The sequence below is a fragment of the Populus trichocarpa genome, chromosome 1 (genome assembly GCF_000002775.5).
Source record: "Populus trichocarpa isolate Nisqually-1 chromosome 1, P.trichocarpa_v4.1, whole genome shotgun sequence".
Taxonomy (NCBI): Eukaryota; Viridiplantae; Streptophyta; class Magnoliopsida; order Malpighiales; family Salicaceae; genus Populus; species Populus trichocarpa.
In genome coordinates, this window is record NC_037285.2 from 8,962,430 (window position 1) to 8,980,514 (window position 18,085).

An 18,085-nucleotide genomic window follows, 5' to 3' on the forward strand; every position below is an offset into this window, starting at 1 on the left:
CCCTTAGAATTTATTTTTTATATTAACTTTGGTTCTCATTTTTATTTTGCTTTTCCCTTATCATTTTTTAATTGAAAATTTTTATCTATCAAATTTGGTCCTCATTCTTTTGATTGTTACTTATTTTATTTGAAATAATTTATGAAATGTTAATTATTATTATTTTAATTTCTTCATCTTTTAAGTTTTTTATTTTTTATTTGATCTCTATTATTTTGATTATTATTTATTTTATTTGAGATAATTTATGAAATTATATTTTTTTTCAATTTCATTCTCATTCAATCTTTTAATTTGTAAGATTTGTTCCTCATTATTTTAATAAACTTGAAAAAAATAAAACATTAATAAGTTATTTTCCAGCTTATTTTTAATGACATAACCAAACACTGGAAAGTGTTTTCCAACTTATTTTTCATTACACTACCAAATATCGAAAAATACTTTACCGGAATTCACTTTTAAAAAAAAAAGTACTTTCCAGCAAATAAACGATGCTTTAATTGTATCGATTTTATCCAAATGATTTTTTTATTCATAGGCATAATTGCATCCTTTATTAATATTAGTTAACATATCGCATGTGATTTTGCATGCGCTTGTTATATTCATCAATCTTGACACGAAAAGAAGTCCCAATTTAAAACTGAAAATTAATTACCTTATAGTCTGGACAATTTAAGAACCTTCTATACGAGTGAGTTTCCCCTACTTTTCTCCGTCCATAATAAAGTCATGTTTGTGGGAAATTTGATGTTTCCCTGCTTTTTCCCCTGCCTTTCCCTGTTTTCCCCCCTGTTTTTTCAGCGGTTAAAGTTTAAATTGCGGCAGTAATTGTTTTTTAATTTTAAAATTTATTTTTAATATCAATATGTTAAAATAATTTAAAAATCTAAAAAAATTAATTTTTTTTTAAATTTCAAAAATATTTTTTTAAACATACAACCAAGACTATTGCGCCAGGACACTAGCCAAGCCAAAGTCGTTGGTCTTCAAAAGCCCTTGTTTCTTTACATTATTTGAGAGCTTGTACATTAATTAATTCACCATGGAAAAACAAATAATGTACCCATGGAATCCAGAATCCATAACACCATAAAAAAAAAAACTAAAATAAAAAAAATCCATGACACATGCACAATCATATTAAGAATTGTGAAAAAAAAAAAAAGAATTGTGAACTTGCAACCATCTAGGTGGTGGCCCAGTGGTAAGAACTTGGGATAAAGAGGTTTGCTTCCTTTGTTGTCTCAGGTTCGAGCCCTGTGATTGTTCATATGATGACCACTGGAGGCTTACATGGTCGTTAACTTCAGGGCCCGTGGAATTAGTCGAGGTACGCGTAAGCTGACCCGGACACCCACGTTAAACTTAAAAAAAAGAATTGTGAACTTGCGCTCCCCAGTGATCACGAGTTCTAGTTTTTTAGGGTTATTGGAAACTTATATGGTCGTTAATTTCAGGATTCGTGGGATTAGTTAAGGTGTACGCAAGCCGGTCCGAACACTCGTGTTAATAAAACCAAAAAAAAAAAGAAGAAAAAAGAATTGTGAACTTGCCAAATCAGGCCCCCCCGATTCTGCACACAAATGGTGACTCTCGTCCAACAATCCCCTGAACCTGGCTGTTCTTGCAATTTCTTAATACGTGCTCCATTAATACGGCTAACCATTTTACTCACCACATTTAATTTCTACACAACTAGGTACTTTTTTTCCGAGCAAATTTATTGCTACCTCCTCCTCCTCCTCCTCCTCCTTACCATCCATAGTAAATAATCTAACTCAACCAACCAAAGGTATTGATTCACATAATAAATGACTTTGTTTCTCGTGCTGTCATTTTAGGTTAGATTTTATAAAAACCTCAGAAGAACAATTATTTTGTGAATCTATCAGATGACCACCTGAAGCTTGAGCAGAAAATGATTTAAACCCCTTTGAGAATCCCCAATATTTAGAGAAAAAAACTTCAACCAACTAATAATAAGTAGAATAAATTAAAAATACAAATACTAATCTTAATCTCTCATAAAAAAAAAAAGTCGAGAAAACCTTATTGTACAAGGGGGTATCATGTAAAGGTGACGTGGAACTTAGAGGGATAAATTTTGCTAGCACAGATAGGGATGATGCTCAAGAGAATTGCTGTCCATTATAAACCTAACAATTTCTTTGCTGTCGTTGTTGAAAAAAAAAAAACATAGTTGTCGTGCGTTTCATTTTTAAAAGTGTTTTTTTTAAAATATATCAAGATAATTTTTTAATTTTTTTAATATAAATATATTAAAATCATAAAAAAAATATAAATTTAACACATTTTCAATTCATGAAGACAAACACTGCAAAGCCAAAAGTCACAGAATCGTAATTAAAACAAAAAGCAAGTCCCTTAACTGAACGATAAAGAAGCACTTCGATATAGGACCTCGGTCTGCTCCCAGAAAGGCATAAAAGAAAACCTTGAACTCGGAGCCGTGTCGTTTGCTTAATCGGCGGCGTGAAGCGCCTCCATTCCCCGCCTCACTTACCCTCACTTACTCACTTCATTCACCGCTCAGCCACTCTGCTGCTCCCTTCTATGTTCGCTAGCCACCATTAGACACGCCCTGCAGTTTCCCTACTACTCTCCTCTGTTTCACTGGAAAAGCAAAGAATCCCCTGTATCAAGGAAATTATAGTACATTCTCTTTACACAAACTAAAGTTAGTATATTCTCATGTTTTTTTTAGCTTTTGAGGTCTTGTTTTATTGCATATATTATTATTCCGCATGTTTGTTTGTTAGGTTGTTTGATCAGTGACCATGATCATATGATCATATCCTGTTTTTTGGATTTTCTCGAATGTGGGTTTGTTTTTTTGGGTTTTAGTGTGTTTGCATGCGAGTTTTGATTGTGGGGGATTTGTTGGAATTCAAGGGTTTTGGTGAATGTGTTAGTATTTCTTGTTTGGATGGTTTAAAAGTGAAACTCTGTACAATGTGGTTAGTGAATTGTTGTTATTTTGATGAATCTTGATTGTTTAGTGCAAGTTTTTGTTGGTTTTGAGTTAGGTCTGCTACAAAACCATGGTCTTTTTGCCTTTTCACTTGAAACATTGAGCCAAAAAAAGTAGGGGGGGGGGTATGTGTTTGTTGTGCATCCAGTTGATTAATGGGTGATATAGTGGATCATTGCTGTCAAACTCATTTTTTTTCTCTCTTAAGAAATATAAATTTAGGTGTTTAATTATGATGATTTTGGAGGGAATATGTTTTCTTTTGGTGGATAATTAATTAATTGGTGTGCCCCAAAATTTCCAAACTACAGAAAGCAGGGGATTAATGATTGAGGATGTGATTATGATTCGTTGACTTGCCGGATGTTTGCATCCAATAACGTATGTTTTTATCTGCTAGAAGTAAATTTGGTAGTTTGGCATTTTTGTTGCTTGTTTTTTCAGACGATTCCAATATTCTTATTGATTGACTTGCTATTATCATTGGATAGTAGGAGAAAACATAAGTAAAGGTGTGGATAACGGATGAAACTGCAGAGTATATTGACGTGATGCATGTGTGATACGTACGTTTCATTTAATTGGATGTGCCATGCAATGGAAATTTTATGGTGTATAAGTTGTTGTGTTTAGTGACAACACACTAGTTTCAACATGGGCCCATACGACGTCAACTCTCAGCAGCAAGAGCGACGTCAACTCTCAGCCGCAAGAGTATGAGACTCCAGTCTGAAAGAGTCAGAAGTGGTTGCTGTTTGTCATGTGATTTGATTTATGTTATGGACCCATAACTGTTATGCTGCCTCTAGTTACATGTTGAGCGCCATAAGATTACTCATTATGCAACATAAACTGAGTAATTTGGTCATAGTGACTGTTTCTTGCAATGATTGCATTGTAGTGTCGTTTTATTCCAGGCTTGTGTGCCAGCTTTGATGGTGGAAAATCTGGTGAACTCTGATCTTGTGATCATTGAATGCGGTCATAATATATTTCAGAGGCACGGCAGTTAAATTTCACGGAATAACACAAAGCCAGAAGCTATCTCGGCTGCTATCTTTTGCCTCTAGAGGCAATTTCATTGTTGAGTTTGGCTGAAGAGGAAAAAGAATGAACTGGATGTAATCACCCCTTTGGCATGCTTGGGAGTAACTGCCAACATTTGAAGTTGATGCATTTATATATGCGAAACATCTGCTGCTAGTTTAAGACAGTATAGTAGATAATTGAATTTCTTACAAGCAAAATGAGTAAACTTAACAATCTTAACTAAATGTTTGAATTATGTTGTTTCATTGAATTTTCAGATTTTTAAAATCAGCCATAGATGGTGTATTAACTTTTGGTCTCTTCTTTCCTTTTTCTCTTGCTCATTTCTTTGACAGTAATAGGGTGGATAAGCTGTAAGGTCTCTCAGTAAGGCTTCAGATATGCTGATGACACAATTTCCTTGGCTTTCCTAATACCTAGACTGCTGTTTTTTTAGGTTGACCCAACCTCTTGCAAGAATTCCTTGCTACACCACTAACAGGTTTAAAGAAATCAACTTTTTTGCGTAGGAAAGTTTCCTTCCCTTTATAAAAATTGTTGAATTATTACTTTATTCTAATCTTTTCTGGTTGTTGCACTTGCCCCCACCTCCCCGCTCTTATGATCTCATGGGGCCTGCAGGTTGCTTGATTTGAAGTGATAAGCTTGCTGGGTGTAATGGAGATTGATTTTTCTGAAGAACAGCAAGTGCCATCTGCTCTGATAACTGGGATGGCTTTTGGTGTTTTAACTGAGGCAGAAACGGTATGCGTTTTTAGTTGGATTCTGTTTTTTTTAAATATTGCTGTGCCATCACAGCAATATTCTTTACGGTGGTGTTTCAGCTTTGATCACCATAGCAGCATTAACATCTTATATTCATATCTCTGTGTGTTAACCACTCAGTGAGGTTCTAGAATTCATTCTTCCCTATAAACCCAGTGACTCTCCAAATCCCCTAAGGTGTATCGTTTCTTTCAGTTTGGTAAATTTACTTCTATCAAGCTTCTGTTTGTTTCCGAAACTCTTCTGGCATCCAATGCTAATTCTGAGTTCTTGTTTTGGCTTATTTATTGATACTGATGGTTTCAAAATTTAGACACGCCATTTTTTTTTTATAAAATTGTCATCCAATTTCTACATAAGTTCAAGTGGTGATTGATATTTCTAGTTTTATGAGGTAGTGCCTTTTCATATCAAATAATTGATTCATCTTGTCATATCTTGTCATATTGTGACAGGAAAAACTTTCAGTTCTAAATATTGATGCTGTAAGTGAGGTCACTGATCCTAAGCTAGGACTTCCAAATCCATCTTCGCAGTGCTCCACATGTGGCTCTAGGGATTTAAAGTCGTGTGAAGGTATTGTGGATGTCGACTTAAATTCTGCTGACAGATTAGCATCTATAGCGACTGGAGATTGTGCTAATATATTATTATCACTTTCAGGTCATTTTGGTGTTATTAATTTTCCATACACTATAGTACATCCATACTTTTTGTCTGAAGTTGTACAGATTCTGAATAAAATTTGCCCAGGATGTAAATCTATTCGATTGGCCAAGGTCAGGTACCTCGTTCCCTGTGCTTAAATCTTTTCCTTTTTGCTATTTCTCTTGTGATAAGTTATATATGCTCTTTTCTATGTTTATTTGTGATTGTTGCCAGATTTGTCTCCATTTTCACTTTTACTTTAATTAGTAATCAAAACTATCCATGTGAGAATGAATACTCAAGCACGCATTTCATTTAGATATGTTAAATCTGGATTTGAGCACCTGCATGAGCGTCATGTTAAGTATATTAACCAGGTTCACGTTTGTAATGTATTCCACTTCCACAGACTATACTGTGCTGAGTTTTTTCTTCCTTTTACCCTTGTGATTTGGAATAAAAACAAAGCTATATTTGTTTTTATTCAAATATAACAATTTTTGAAGAGTAGAAGTGCTTTGAAAGAAGTAGATCAGTAGAGAACCTTAATTGTGTGGGGCACAACTTTAGCAGTTAAGCACAACAAATATTTAGGTGTTATTGGGAGGCTTAATCATCCACAGCATGAATTTGCTTTTCATTATGTCGTGGGTTGATCTAAAAAAGTATATTGTTCTTTACAATTTATTTAGGATTTGGCATTTAATCACCTGGCATTTTTTCATTAGCACAGATGCTTTACAATTTATTTAGGATAGGGCATCTAATCACTTGGCGTTTGGCAATTAGCACAAACCTTTCTGTTTTACCATGTTCATTGAATGAATCACCAGGTTTGGTTTGGAAAACTTTGAGAAGCATTAATATTTCTATTGGGATGGTTCTTTCCCCTTTCTGTTCTAGATCCTTGAAATTTGTTTTTGTTTGCGGTTGAAGATAGATTATAGATCATCTTTTCCTTCCATACAATAACATCAGTGCTTGGTGCTTTGTATGTGAGCTACTGCAGGTGATCTGGTCATCCTTTTATTGATATTTTTCCTTTTCTATTTTGTGCATGTATTCAGGCGACAGAGTTGATAACTAAAGAAAATCCACAGAGAAAGGGCTGCAAATATTGTGCTGTAAGTCTGTCCAGCACTTGATGCAGTCTTCTTTCTTTTGCCCATACGTGGTTTCATATTAATCACCGTATTACAAACAGGGAAACTCACTAGGTTGGTATCCACCAATGAAATTCAAAGTCTCCTCCAAAGAAATTTTCAGAAAAACAGCAATTATAGCAGAGATCAGGGAAACATTGTCAAAAAAACCCCAGAAAGGATTCAAGAAAATTCTGGCTGCTGACTATTGGGATATTTTTCCAAAAGATGAACAAGAAGAAGAGGAAGAAACCAATGCAAAACCAAACAGAAGAGTTCTATCACATTCACAGGTTCCACATCATTGCCTTATCGTATCTTGATGTCTCAGTCACCCGATATTTCTAATTGAATTTCATGCAATTTTTTTTTTAACCTTCCACTTCAATTAATGTCATCAATCTATTTAGGACCCGTTTCTTTTAGTATGTTATAGTTTCACCATATGTGAAAACTCTAAACAAGGACAGAGAGATGAATTTAATATCTTGACTTGATGTTTCCTGCCTGATCCATTAGTGTACTGAACATCTACAAATGTGACAATTGTAGCATTTCATTGTAATCAGTTATGGTGTTATATAACTGACCAACACTTGTTCCTGGATTAGTTGAATAGTTTCCATTAATCGTTTTCCCACCAGGACCTATCTCTTTAAAATGATACAGCTAGTTTTATGCTGACTGTCAATTTATCACAACTTCTACATCTTGGGTCCAGATATGCTATGGCAGATCTGGCTCAATGTGAGGTCTAGCATAGGCAGTCATATTGCTATTCTAAGTAGATCAAAAAATGGCGACAGAAATTATTTCATATTTTAAGAAATCAAGTTTATCAGCAAGAAGATCATTTCCTTTGCACGAGTTATGGCCCTCTTGTCATGATTTATATGCTGGTGCCAAAATTCTTAATGGCCACGCTGCCACTAAAAACTGTTGTCATCATGAAGATTTTCCTTGTAAATCCACTGTTACAGAATAGAATGGGGAGGAGAAATGTGGTTGGTGTTGGGTTGTTCGATGGCTTCCTTTAATCTCTTTTGTCCCTTTCCAGGAAGAGCTGGGTGTTCAGGTTTAAGGAGTGAAGGACATAAGATGGGTTGAATGATAGGTTAATTATGATTCCACTGCCCATTAAAGTACGTGAATCTCTTGGAGCTGGTGTCCACATATTCTTTAGAATGCCCTTGTATGCTTGTATACCCTCAGAAATCATTCATAAATAATGAACAACGTTCCTGCTTATTCATTTTTTTTTTGTATATGCATCATAGTTTTGAGTTTTATTTGGAACTTAGTGTGGCTTCAGGTTTAATGCTTTTTCATTGATTCACAAATATAGCTTGCTGTCATTGTGTCATTTTGTATTTTTCTTTTTATGCATTTTTTAATTGATTGCTGCTATCTTGTTTATGTTATCTATGCCTTACACTAAGCTTATGTGTACATGATGACTACCTTTCTTGTTTCAGGTTCGACATATGTTGAAAGATGTTGATCCAAATTTCATAAAACTGTCTATTTTGAAGACAGATACAATTTTCCTCAATTGTTTCCCAGTAACACCAAATTCTCATCGTGTGACAGAAGTTACACATGCATTTTCTAATGGGCAGCGATTGATCTTTGTAAGAACTGTTTCTTCCACCACTTCATTTGTCTTGGTTGTCTTGGATTGCATGTCACAGCAGCTTGGAAAACTTCCAAAGCTGTTCTCATGTGCCCATTGTGCTTGTAGGATGAACGGACTAGGGCTTACAAAAAAATGGTTGATTTCCGAGGGGTAGCAAATACGTTGAGTTTTCACGTCATGGACTGTCTGAAAACTTCTAAAGTAAGACATGGCTTCCTTTATTAATTTTTGCTTAAAATGTATTGGATTTGAATCATTTGATATTTGAAATCTTGTGCTTTTATTCTTAAAATTTATTCTTCTAATTCACAGCTAAACCCAGACAAGTCAGGAAATATTGATCCTTGGACTGCTCAACCTAAGAAAAGCAACGATTATGTTAACAACGCATCTGGTTTGAGATGGATCAAGGATGTCGTTCTAGGTAAACGGAATGATCATTCATTCCGTATGGTGATTGTAGGGGATCCTCATCTCCAGCTGCACGAAATTGGCATACCTTGTCATATTGCTGAGAGGTTGCAAATTTCAGAATCTCTCACAGCTTGGAATTGGGAGAAGTTGAATGCTTGTTTTGAGAAAAGCCGTTTTGAGAAGGGTGACATGCATGTTCGCAGAGAAGGGAATCTGGTTCGTGTTCGTCACATGAAAGAACTTCGTCTTGGCGACATCATTTATAGACCTCTTAATGATGGAGATACGGTCTTGATCAATAGGCCCCCATCCATACATCAACACTCCCTCATTGCTCTCTCTGTTAAAGTCCTTCCAGTGCCTTCGGTTCTTGCAATTAATCCCCTCTGTTGTCCCCCATTCCGTGCTGATTTCGATGGTGATTGTCTGCACGGCTATGTTCCTCAATCGGTCGACACCAGAGTTGAGCTAACTGAGCTTGTTTCCTTGGATAAGCAGTTAACTAATTGGCAGAGTGGCAGGAATCTTCTTTCTCTTAGTCAAGATAGTTTAACTGCTGCTCACTTGGTTTTGGAGGATGATGTTTTCTTAAGTTCTTTTGAGTTGCAGCAACTGCAAATGTTTCGACCTGAGCGGTTCCTGTTGCCAGCAGTTAAAGCTCCTTCAGCTAATGCTCTTGTTTGGACTGGAAAGCAGTTGATCAGCATGCTCCTACCTGTAGGATTTGATCATGATTTTCCATCATGCAATGTTTGCATTCGAGATGGTGATCTTGTTTCTTCTGAAGGGTCCTTTTGGCTTTGGGACACTGATGGTAACCTATTCCAAAGCCTTGTGAAACATTGCCATGGTCAGGTTCTTGATTTCTTGTATGCAGCTCAGAGAGTTCTTTGTGAATGGTTATCAATGAGGGGCTTGAGTGTTTCTCTTTCTGATCTGTACCTCTGTCCTGATTCTAACTCACGGAAAAACATGATGGATGAAATTTGGTATGGATTGCAAGATGCTGACTATGCATGCAACTTGAAACATTTGATGGTAGATTCCTGTCGGGATTTCCTCACTGGAAATAATGAAGAGGATCAGTGCAATGTTGAACGATTGCGTTTCCTTTCTGGATGCAGTGAAGAGGATTATTGTGTTATGGCCTTTGATGGAGAGCGCTTGTGTTATGAGAAACAAAGATCTGCTGCTCTCAGTCAATCTTCTGTTGATGCTTTCAGGCTAGTGTTTCGGGATATTCAAAGTTTAGTATACAAATATGCTAGTCAGGACAACTCATTTCTGGCTATGTTTAAGGCAGGAAGCAAGGGTAATCTACTGAAATTAGTGCAGCATAGCATGTGTCTAGGCTTGCAACATGCACTGGCTTCATTGTCCTTCAGAATACCTCATCAACTCTCATGTGCTGGTTGGAATAAGCAAAAGGCTGATGATGCTACTGAATCTGCCAAGCGCTACATCCCACATGCTGTTGTTGAAGGTTCTTTTCTATCTGGCTTGAATCCTATTGAGTGTTTTGTTCATTCAGTAACAAGCCGAGATAGCTCTTTCAGTGACAATGCTGATCTTCCTGGGACTTTGTTTCGAAGGATGATGTTCTTCATGCGTGATTTGCATGGTGCATATGATGGAACAGTTAGAAATGCATACGGAAATCAGCTTGTTCAATTCTCTTACAATATTGATGACATGGATCCATCTGGTAGTGTTGATGAGATCAATAACAGTGATGGGATAGCTGGTCGGCCAGTGGGTCCATTGGCTGCATGTGCCATCTCTGAAGCTGCATACAGTGCCCTGGATCAACCAATCAGCCTACTTGAAAAATCACCTCTGCTGAATCTGAAGGTTCTCTCTCTCTCTCTCTCTCTCTCCCTCTCAAGTTTGTGGAAGCTTCATTTTATTATGCTTTGCAAGTTACAAAGGTCACTTGCAAATGACAGTAAACACATCTATCAGTTTAGTTACAAAGGTCACTTGCAAATGACAGTAAACACATCCATCAGCTTAATTTCTGTACATGTAGTCCATAACCACGTTTTACTCACAAAAAATTTGTCATTTTGGGAACTGGAGGGGGTGATTTAGAGACAAATTGTTACCATTTGGCATTTTAGCTCGTATTTTTTTTGGCTTGCATTAAGTGACTGCTCTTGCAGCTGCAAGCATATCTTTTGATGTTGCGCTCAGGAATGGCTTCTACATGATGATGTTTTAATATGTCCAAAATGTAGTGAATAGACCCTGCCACATCCCAAAAGCATAAACAGATAAATGAGGTTTTATTAAGAGGGGTGCTTAGAACTTGTTCTTGTCCTCCCACTCCCAATGAAGCTAAGAATGCGGATACACTAGATGTATTTCCATGACTTAGTCATGGAATTAGGACACATCGACTATACATAACTGGAGCTTAAAATGGTAGAAAATAGTTTCATGAAGTCAGTGGGGAATACATCCATAGTTGGAGTGACAGAAGCATGCTTTTATTTTTTATTCTTTAATCTTTGGAAATGGAGCCTGAATAGCTATAGTTCATGAAATCAATTGAGAAGTGCATGTATAGTTGGTGCCACAGAAGTATTTTCCTTTTCTTTTATTTGATCCCAGTCTTGGAACCTTTTCAATTTTCACTTTGAGGTATCATGGTTTGCTCAATGTATTTATTATACTATTATCCCTGAATATTCCGACTTTTTTTTAATCATCATCTGATAAATTGCACAGAATGTATTGGAGTGTGGTCTGAAAAGGAATAGTGCTCACCAAACTATGTCACTATTTTTGTCTGAGAAACTTGGGAGACAGAGGCATGGTTTCGAGTATGCAGCATTAGAAGTCCAGAACCATTTAGAGAGACTACTCTTTTCAGACATTGTTTCTTTTGTCAGGATAATGTCAGTTTCTAGTTTACTGTTCTAAATATTTCATTTTTTTAATAATTATTATCACAATGCTTATTATTTGTTTTGCTAATTGATGTGTATTTGGGCACTAGCTTTTCCCCTCAAAGTGATGGCAGGATGCATTTTAGTCCTTGGGTTTGCCATTTTCATGTATACAAGGTAATAAAACTAAATATTTTGGTTACCTCTACTACATATGTATAAGTGGTATATCTTGCATAAAGTTTTTTTTTCCTTTCAGGAAATTGTAAAGAAGAGAAGTCTAAAGGTGCACTACATAATTGACGCCCTTGAAAAGCAGTGTAAATCAAAAACTCGTTTTCCTAAAGTGCAAATAACAAGCAGGTATGCTCTATGGTTCTTATTAAATACCCATCAAATTAGAGACTGGAGAACAATTTATGGTATCTGCATTATGTTGTTAAAATTTTGTTCTATTTTTCTTGTCATTTCACTAAAACTGAAGTAGAATTGTAGACCTAGCAGCTGTAAAACTGCTAAAAATTCCATAATGTAATCATCTAAGGAATGGATTTTTATTTTTTAATTAAAACTTGACTGTCTCAATATCCAGGAACAATTTCTTTCCTGAATTTGAGTTTATTCCTCTTCGTATGTCTGATTGTGGTTTTCTTCATATTTGTTCACTCTAACCTGGTTTAATTGCTAAGAGTAATAATGCATATCAAAATAAGAGGTTTATTTGTGAAACCCACCCATTCCCGGATTCATACTTTCTGGTTTCCTGGTCACTTTTGAATTTGCTTTACAAATGAACCTGTGGCCTAAATATACTTGAGCTTTGTATTGGAATTTGTTGCCTTGTCTTCCCTTCATGTTTCCCCTCACTTTATAAATCTGCCTGGTGCCTCAACCTATTTCCACTTATTTGCTATCAACAAATCATTTTGCTGGTCATTCCCTATGTCTTTCATTTCTTGACCCTTTCCTTTCATGGTTTCTTTGTTCTTTGGTTCAAAGTTTTGCATATTTTCCCACTCTTTATCAGTGATTATTGCAGTGTATTCCATTTGGATGAGATAATGACTTATCATTACCACTTGTGCCCTTTTTTGGTGCTAGACTCTTTACAAAACCTCTCAAAATCTGCAAGGAGATCTGTTGTTCTTTCTGACTTGGTGATTAAATGCCAGGTACTGCACTGTAGCTGACACTTGGAAGGAAAAAAAAGAAACATTTTGCATAACTGTCACCATAGTTGAAACTTCCAAGAATGAATTCATAGAATTGGAGACAATTCAAGATCTAATGATTCCATTCCTTCTTGAAACAGTTATAAAAGGTCGGTCATGAACATAATATATCATTTGGATTAGATGTAAGTGGACAAGTTGTTGATATTATAACATACCACATTTCTGATTTGATGTTAGGATTCATGGAGATACAAAAGGTTGACATTTTGTGGAATGATAAGCCCAAGATACCAAAATCTCATAATCGTCTCCGTGGTGAGCTCTTCTTGAGGGTTCACATGTCAAGAGGATCTGACAAAACAAGACTCTGGAACCAACTTATGGATGACTGTCTCTCAATAATGGATCTTATTGACTGGGCTCGTAGTCATCCAGATAACATACATGAATGCTGTTTGGCTTATGGCATAGATGCTGGATGGAAATTTTTTCTCAATGTACGTAGAATATATTGTCACCTCATCATATTGTTTTCTAAAACGACCATTCATGGAAATTGTCACTTAGACTAATTACTAACACAATTTTGAAAACAGAATTTGCAGTCTGCAATGTCTGATGTTGGCAAGACAGTACTTCCTGAACATTTGCTTCTTGTTGCAAATTGTCTCTCAGTTACTGGGGAGTTTGTTGGCCTAAATGCAAAAGGCTTGAAACGACAAAGAGAGCATGCTTCTGTCTCAACGCCTTTTGTGCAAGCATGCTTTTCTGTTAGTTCTCATTGCTTTGTGCTGCGCACTTTCATATTTTCTTGATATTTTCAATCAAATATAATTCATGTTTTGTTTCTGAAATTTGTTCTAGAATCCTGGTGATTGCTTTATCAGGGCTGCTAAGGCTGGAGTGGTGGATGATCTCCAGGGAAGCATAGATGCTTTGGCATGGGGAAAGGTTCCTGCCATTGGGACTGGACAATTTGATATTGTATACTCTGGAAAGGTAGATTTTACATTGTTCCTCTAGGCAGTAGTTAACAAGAGGTTAGATGTCAAGTATCTTTTCCCAGTTCTTGGGAAGCTAAAATTTAAGAAGTTACATAGTGAACATAAGGGTTTTGCTGAAACGATTTTGAGTGTTAAAGGGATTCCAGGAGTTCGAGGAAGTGAATAATATTTGAATGGTTATCATTCATAAAACATGTATCCTGGAACTTTACATAGGAGTTGTAGTCCTTGTCATTAATGATGTCCTCATGTTTCTTTCTCTTGCATCAACAACGTTTCTTAGAATTGTCTAATCCCTTATGTTTTTATGCTTCATCTTGACACATCAGGGTTTAGAGTTTTCAAAGCCTGTTGATGTGTATAACCTTCTGGGAAGCCAAATGATATCTACTGAGCAGAATACTGAGTTTGGAGTACTGGATGCTCAAATCTATAAATCTGATAAATGTGGAGCTCAGTTTCTGCACAAGTTTGGTGGTTGTGGCCCTAAAGGATTTAAAGTAAAGGAGGGTATACCAAGATCATTCTTACGACGTCTTCTTACATATGATGACATTCAACGGATGTCCTATACAGTGAGAAAAATCTTGAATAAGTAAGTTAAATCTCAAATGAATTTTTTCTATTTTTGTCTTGGTTTGATGCAATACTTGTGATGTTGAATTCATGATAGATCTATATTTCTGATTTTTTTATGCCTCATTTTTTTTCAATGCAATTTTAATTATTCCATTTTCTATGGCATTTTCCACAAATGAAAGAACTTGTGTTCTACTAGTTCAAGAGTGATGCTTACCATGTGGATTATCTTGCCAAGATTCTGGGCCTTGTTTGTGGTGCTAGTTCAAGATTGTTGCTTACTTTGTGGAAAGGTTGTTGCCCTTGCAGAAAATTATTTGCATCTTTATTACCTTTTTGTTGAGAGGTCTTTTTTTTCCTTTTAACCATCTCCCTGGTGCATTTAATGTACAAACATTCCACCTGTTTTTTGGCAGTAAAATGCATATGTTAATGGCGGAGGAGAAACATGATATAAGAAGTAATTCTTGCATATTCTTGAAACATAATTTTTATTGAGTGTGGAGCTGGTTTGACTGATGTATCTATAGTGTTGCAGCAACCATCAACCATTTATGAATTGTTCATTTTCTCTTCCACTCATACATGTTTTTCTATGTTCATGCTGGTGCTTGACATCAATATACATGATCCTGTCACTGTACCAAAGCCACAGTATTGTCAATGATCTAAACATTATTCTGTTCTTTTGGTGGGTCTTATAAAGATAAAGTGTTTACTCATTCCCAACATGCCCCTTGTTTTGATTATTTCAAGATCATGTCAATTTAATAAGATCTGCTTCTTTGCAAAAGAATGAAAGAGATACTAGTAGTTCACTGTTTCAGAGAGATTGGTGAAGTGGAAGGTCCTAATGAATCTTTAAATGGGTGTGGATGTAGGTACTCTGTAGACCAACAATTAAATGAGAGTGACAAGTCTGTTTTGATGATGACTTTATATTTCCATCCTCGAAGAGATGAGAAGATTGGAATTGGAGCCAAAGACATCAAGGTATGTAAACATCTGTGAGACTTGTGTAAAGATAGTCATGATTTCATATATCAAATATGCAAAAGCTCTTTGAAAATAATAATAATTAGAACTGTTTCCATTGCCTAATTTTATGATGCTGTTGTTTTGGATAACTAGACTGTTTTCTTATGCGTTGGACATCTGTTTATGGTATTAAAGCATGACTAAAGTTTAGAGACAGATTCAGTTATCTTATAAACAAGATAAAAGAATGAGAAAAGGAAATTAAAGCCAGTGTTGCATTGGAACAAACACGACACTGGCTTTTAACTTTTCCCTTTTTTTTGTTTGTTTCAGTAAAAATCAGTGTAAATGTTAATGCAGAAACAATAGGTATGGGAATATATAAATGTTTGAATAAAGATTTCATATACATGTACCTCACATAGCAATTTCCAGAGTTGTGAAGGTTCTGACTAGCTGAGATTGTTGAAAATGATCACAAACACAAGGTTAAAAAATCATGCCACACTGAAAACCTTAACAGTCACAGCAGATAACCATGAGATTGTATCATGGCTTAGAAAACCCTCCAGTGTAAGCTTATATTGTGGAGGTAATGACCTTGAGATTTAAAATCTGGTAGGCATGAAAGAAGTCGTAAACCAATAGTAGAGTTATTGTAACTTCATGAAACTATGTTTGGCACTTCTTTGGCTTCTGGATTATACAACTTTCTGAGAGGAATTAGTTCTTTTAATCCATCTTTTCTATATCAATTTCATGAGATCTCTCCCTGCAAATTACTTTTGGAAAGTATCTTGTTCTAAGAAAAAAAATAAAAAAATACACCCACACACACTAATAGTCTTCCTTTTGTTGAAAGTGTTCAAAACGTTGTATTCCATATTCCTTTGATAAAATATTGGTCAATGTTGAAGTTATTTTCGTTTTGATTGAATTAACATGTAACATCAACTACATACTGGGTTGACAGATATGCACAGAGAAATGAGTTAGTTTGTTGAAGTGGTTGTTTGTCCCTATCTTGTGGTTGAAATAATATAAGCAGTGCACAAGGTTTGAGGGTGCTTCCTTTCCCATCCTTTATTACAGGTTATAAACCACCCAGAATATCAAGATACACGCTGCTTTTCACTGGTTAGAACAGATGGGACGATAGAGGACTTCTCATATCGCAAATGTCTCCATAACGCTCTTGAGATCATTGCTCCTCAAAGGGCCAAAAGGTATTGTGAAAAATATTTGACATCTAAGGTCTCTGCAACAGACAACAGTGGGTGTACTGACTTGCCTTTGGATAACTAACATAGTTCAGCTACGGACAAAGGCAGCAGTTCATCAACTGGTTGTAGTATTTGCATCTTTTGAAAGTTGTACATTTTCTATAAAAGTAGAATTTTCTGCAGGATAAGATAGCTAGATGAACAAGGAGGAGTCTTCTTCTTGACAGAACAAGTCCTCCTCCTCCTCCTCTTCTTTTCTTGTAGTATTGTCCTTAAATGGAGGGCAGTCCATTTCCCGAGCTTCTCTTTGCTCCTTCCACTCTGACTCTTTTGCCTTAAATTTTATGACGGCAATGGAGATTTAGTGGAAGCAGCAACGAAAAGCTTGCGTGGAGCATTCATTTATGTGATGTATTCATAAATTCATGTGGGGATGAAAAAATAAGAACTTTTTCTTAGTGTTTTTACTTTTGGGGGATTTTAATATGCCTTGATCTGGGAATCTTTTCTATTTCTAACCTACATGAACAATGCTTAAAGCTTCATATCATCAAAGGGTGTTTGGCTTCGAGAGTAGCAGTAGCGTTAGTGATGTAATCTCGGTGAAGATTTTATTAGAATGGCAAAGCCTTTTTTGTTTTTCTCCTTATTTGGTCTCCTTATTGTTCATATCTATTTTTTCTTTAATGCGGTTATTGAATTTAATTTAGCATGGTTGAGATTTGTTTTTATTTTCTTGTTCTTGTATATTTGATATGCTGTGAAAAATAAATTGATGTTAAATTAAAATTTAATTTTACAAAATAGAATTTTAGATTATTGTTGAAAAAAAAAAACAAGGGTTAAAATTTAAAAAAGAAATAGAGCTGTTTTTTTGAAAAGACAGAAAACTTCAATTTCATCTTTGAAGTCTAAAATTATAAATATTTGGTGCCTGTTGTTTGAAGTTATTATGTCTTGGTTTGAGATTTTATTTTGTCATGTTTTAATTTGTGGTTACTGAGAGAGAAGAGACTATATGTCATTTGTCTTTGATGATAAATAAAATGTTCAACAGAGATATGTCAAAAAATGTTATTTAAAAAAATCAAGTGCAGTTGGGCCTTTCATTTGATGTCCATTCGCTCTTGATTTTTTTGTTTTCAAAGAAAATTATTATTTTTTAATTTAAATTTTAATTAATATCCTCTTTTATTTTTAAATTATTTAATTTTAACTTTTTTAATAGTAATTAACCTCTTAAGTTGTTTTTATATAATTTTATAATGAAGATAGATAAGTTGTATTTATATTATGCATTTATTATTATGTAGCGGCCAAAATAAATCTCTAAGATAAATAAATAAAATATAAAATGAAAAATAGTTAAAATAAAATATTTGTACATGTATCTATATTTTGGGCATTAATATTTTTATTTATTTATCAATTTATATTTATCAATTTATTTTATTAAATATAGATTTTTTTCTCAATTAAAAAAAGTATAATGCCAAAAAACACATTTATAACCCCAACTCTTTTTATATGGCAAAAATTAACTTAAAATTACATTCACAAACAATGTAAGTTACACGGTTGC

The 18,085-nt window shown here is 35.1% G+C and overlaps 1 protein-coding gene across 5 annotated transcripts; it reads left to right on the forward strand.

Annotated features, from left to right (window-relative positions):
- The first annotated feature begins 2,413 nt into the window (after positions 1–2,413).
- Positions 2,414–17,152, forward strand: LOC7490920 (DNA-directed RNA polymerase IV subunit 1). Of its 5 annotated transcripts, none has more exons than XM_052456732.1 (20): positions 2,414–2,704; positions 4,384–4,529; positions 4,670–4,792; positions 5,269–5,389; positions 5,477–5,592; positions 6,529–6,585; positions 6,666–6,896; positions 8,079–8,234; positions 8,345–8,440; positions 8,552–10,504; positions 11,384–11,553; positions 11,655–11,721; positions 11,804–11,907; positions 12,717–12,865; positions 12,957–13,216; positions 13,316–13,489; positions 13,584–13,718; positions 14,053–14,318; positions 15,184–15,295; positions 16,373–17,152. In XM_052456732.1, the coding sequence occupies exons 3-20, from the start codon at positions 4,706–4,708 to the stop codon at positions 16,583–16,585; spliced, it is 4,467 nt and encodes a 1,488-aa protein (XP_052312692.1). In that variant the 5' UTR covers positions 2,414–2,704; positions 4,384–4,529; positions 4,670–4,705; the 3' UTR covers positions 16,586–17,152. The 5 variants fall into 5 exon arrangements, with proteins under 5 accessions (XP_052312692.1, XP_052312694.1, XP_052312698.1 ...); XM_052456734.1 differs by having other exon boundaries at positions 4,390–4,529; XM_052456738.1 differs by having other exon boundaries at positions 4,485–4,529.
- The last annotated feature ends 933 nt before the right edge of the window (positions 17,153–18,085 follow it).

Coding starts and splice junctions, on each gene's coding strand:
- LOC7490920 (XM_052456732.1), top strand. CDS start 4,706: ATGGAGATTGATTTTTCTGAAGAACAGCAAGTGCCATCTGCTCTGATA. Junction 6,897..8,078: donor GAGTTCTATCACATTCACAG/GTTCCACATCAT, acceptor TTCTTGTTTCAG/GTTCGACATATGTTGAAAGA. Junction 13,490..13,583: donor TTGTGCAAGCATGCTTTTCT/GTTAGTTCTCAT, acceptor AATTTGTTCTAG/AATCCTGGTGATTGCTTTAT.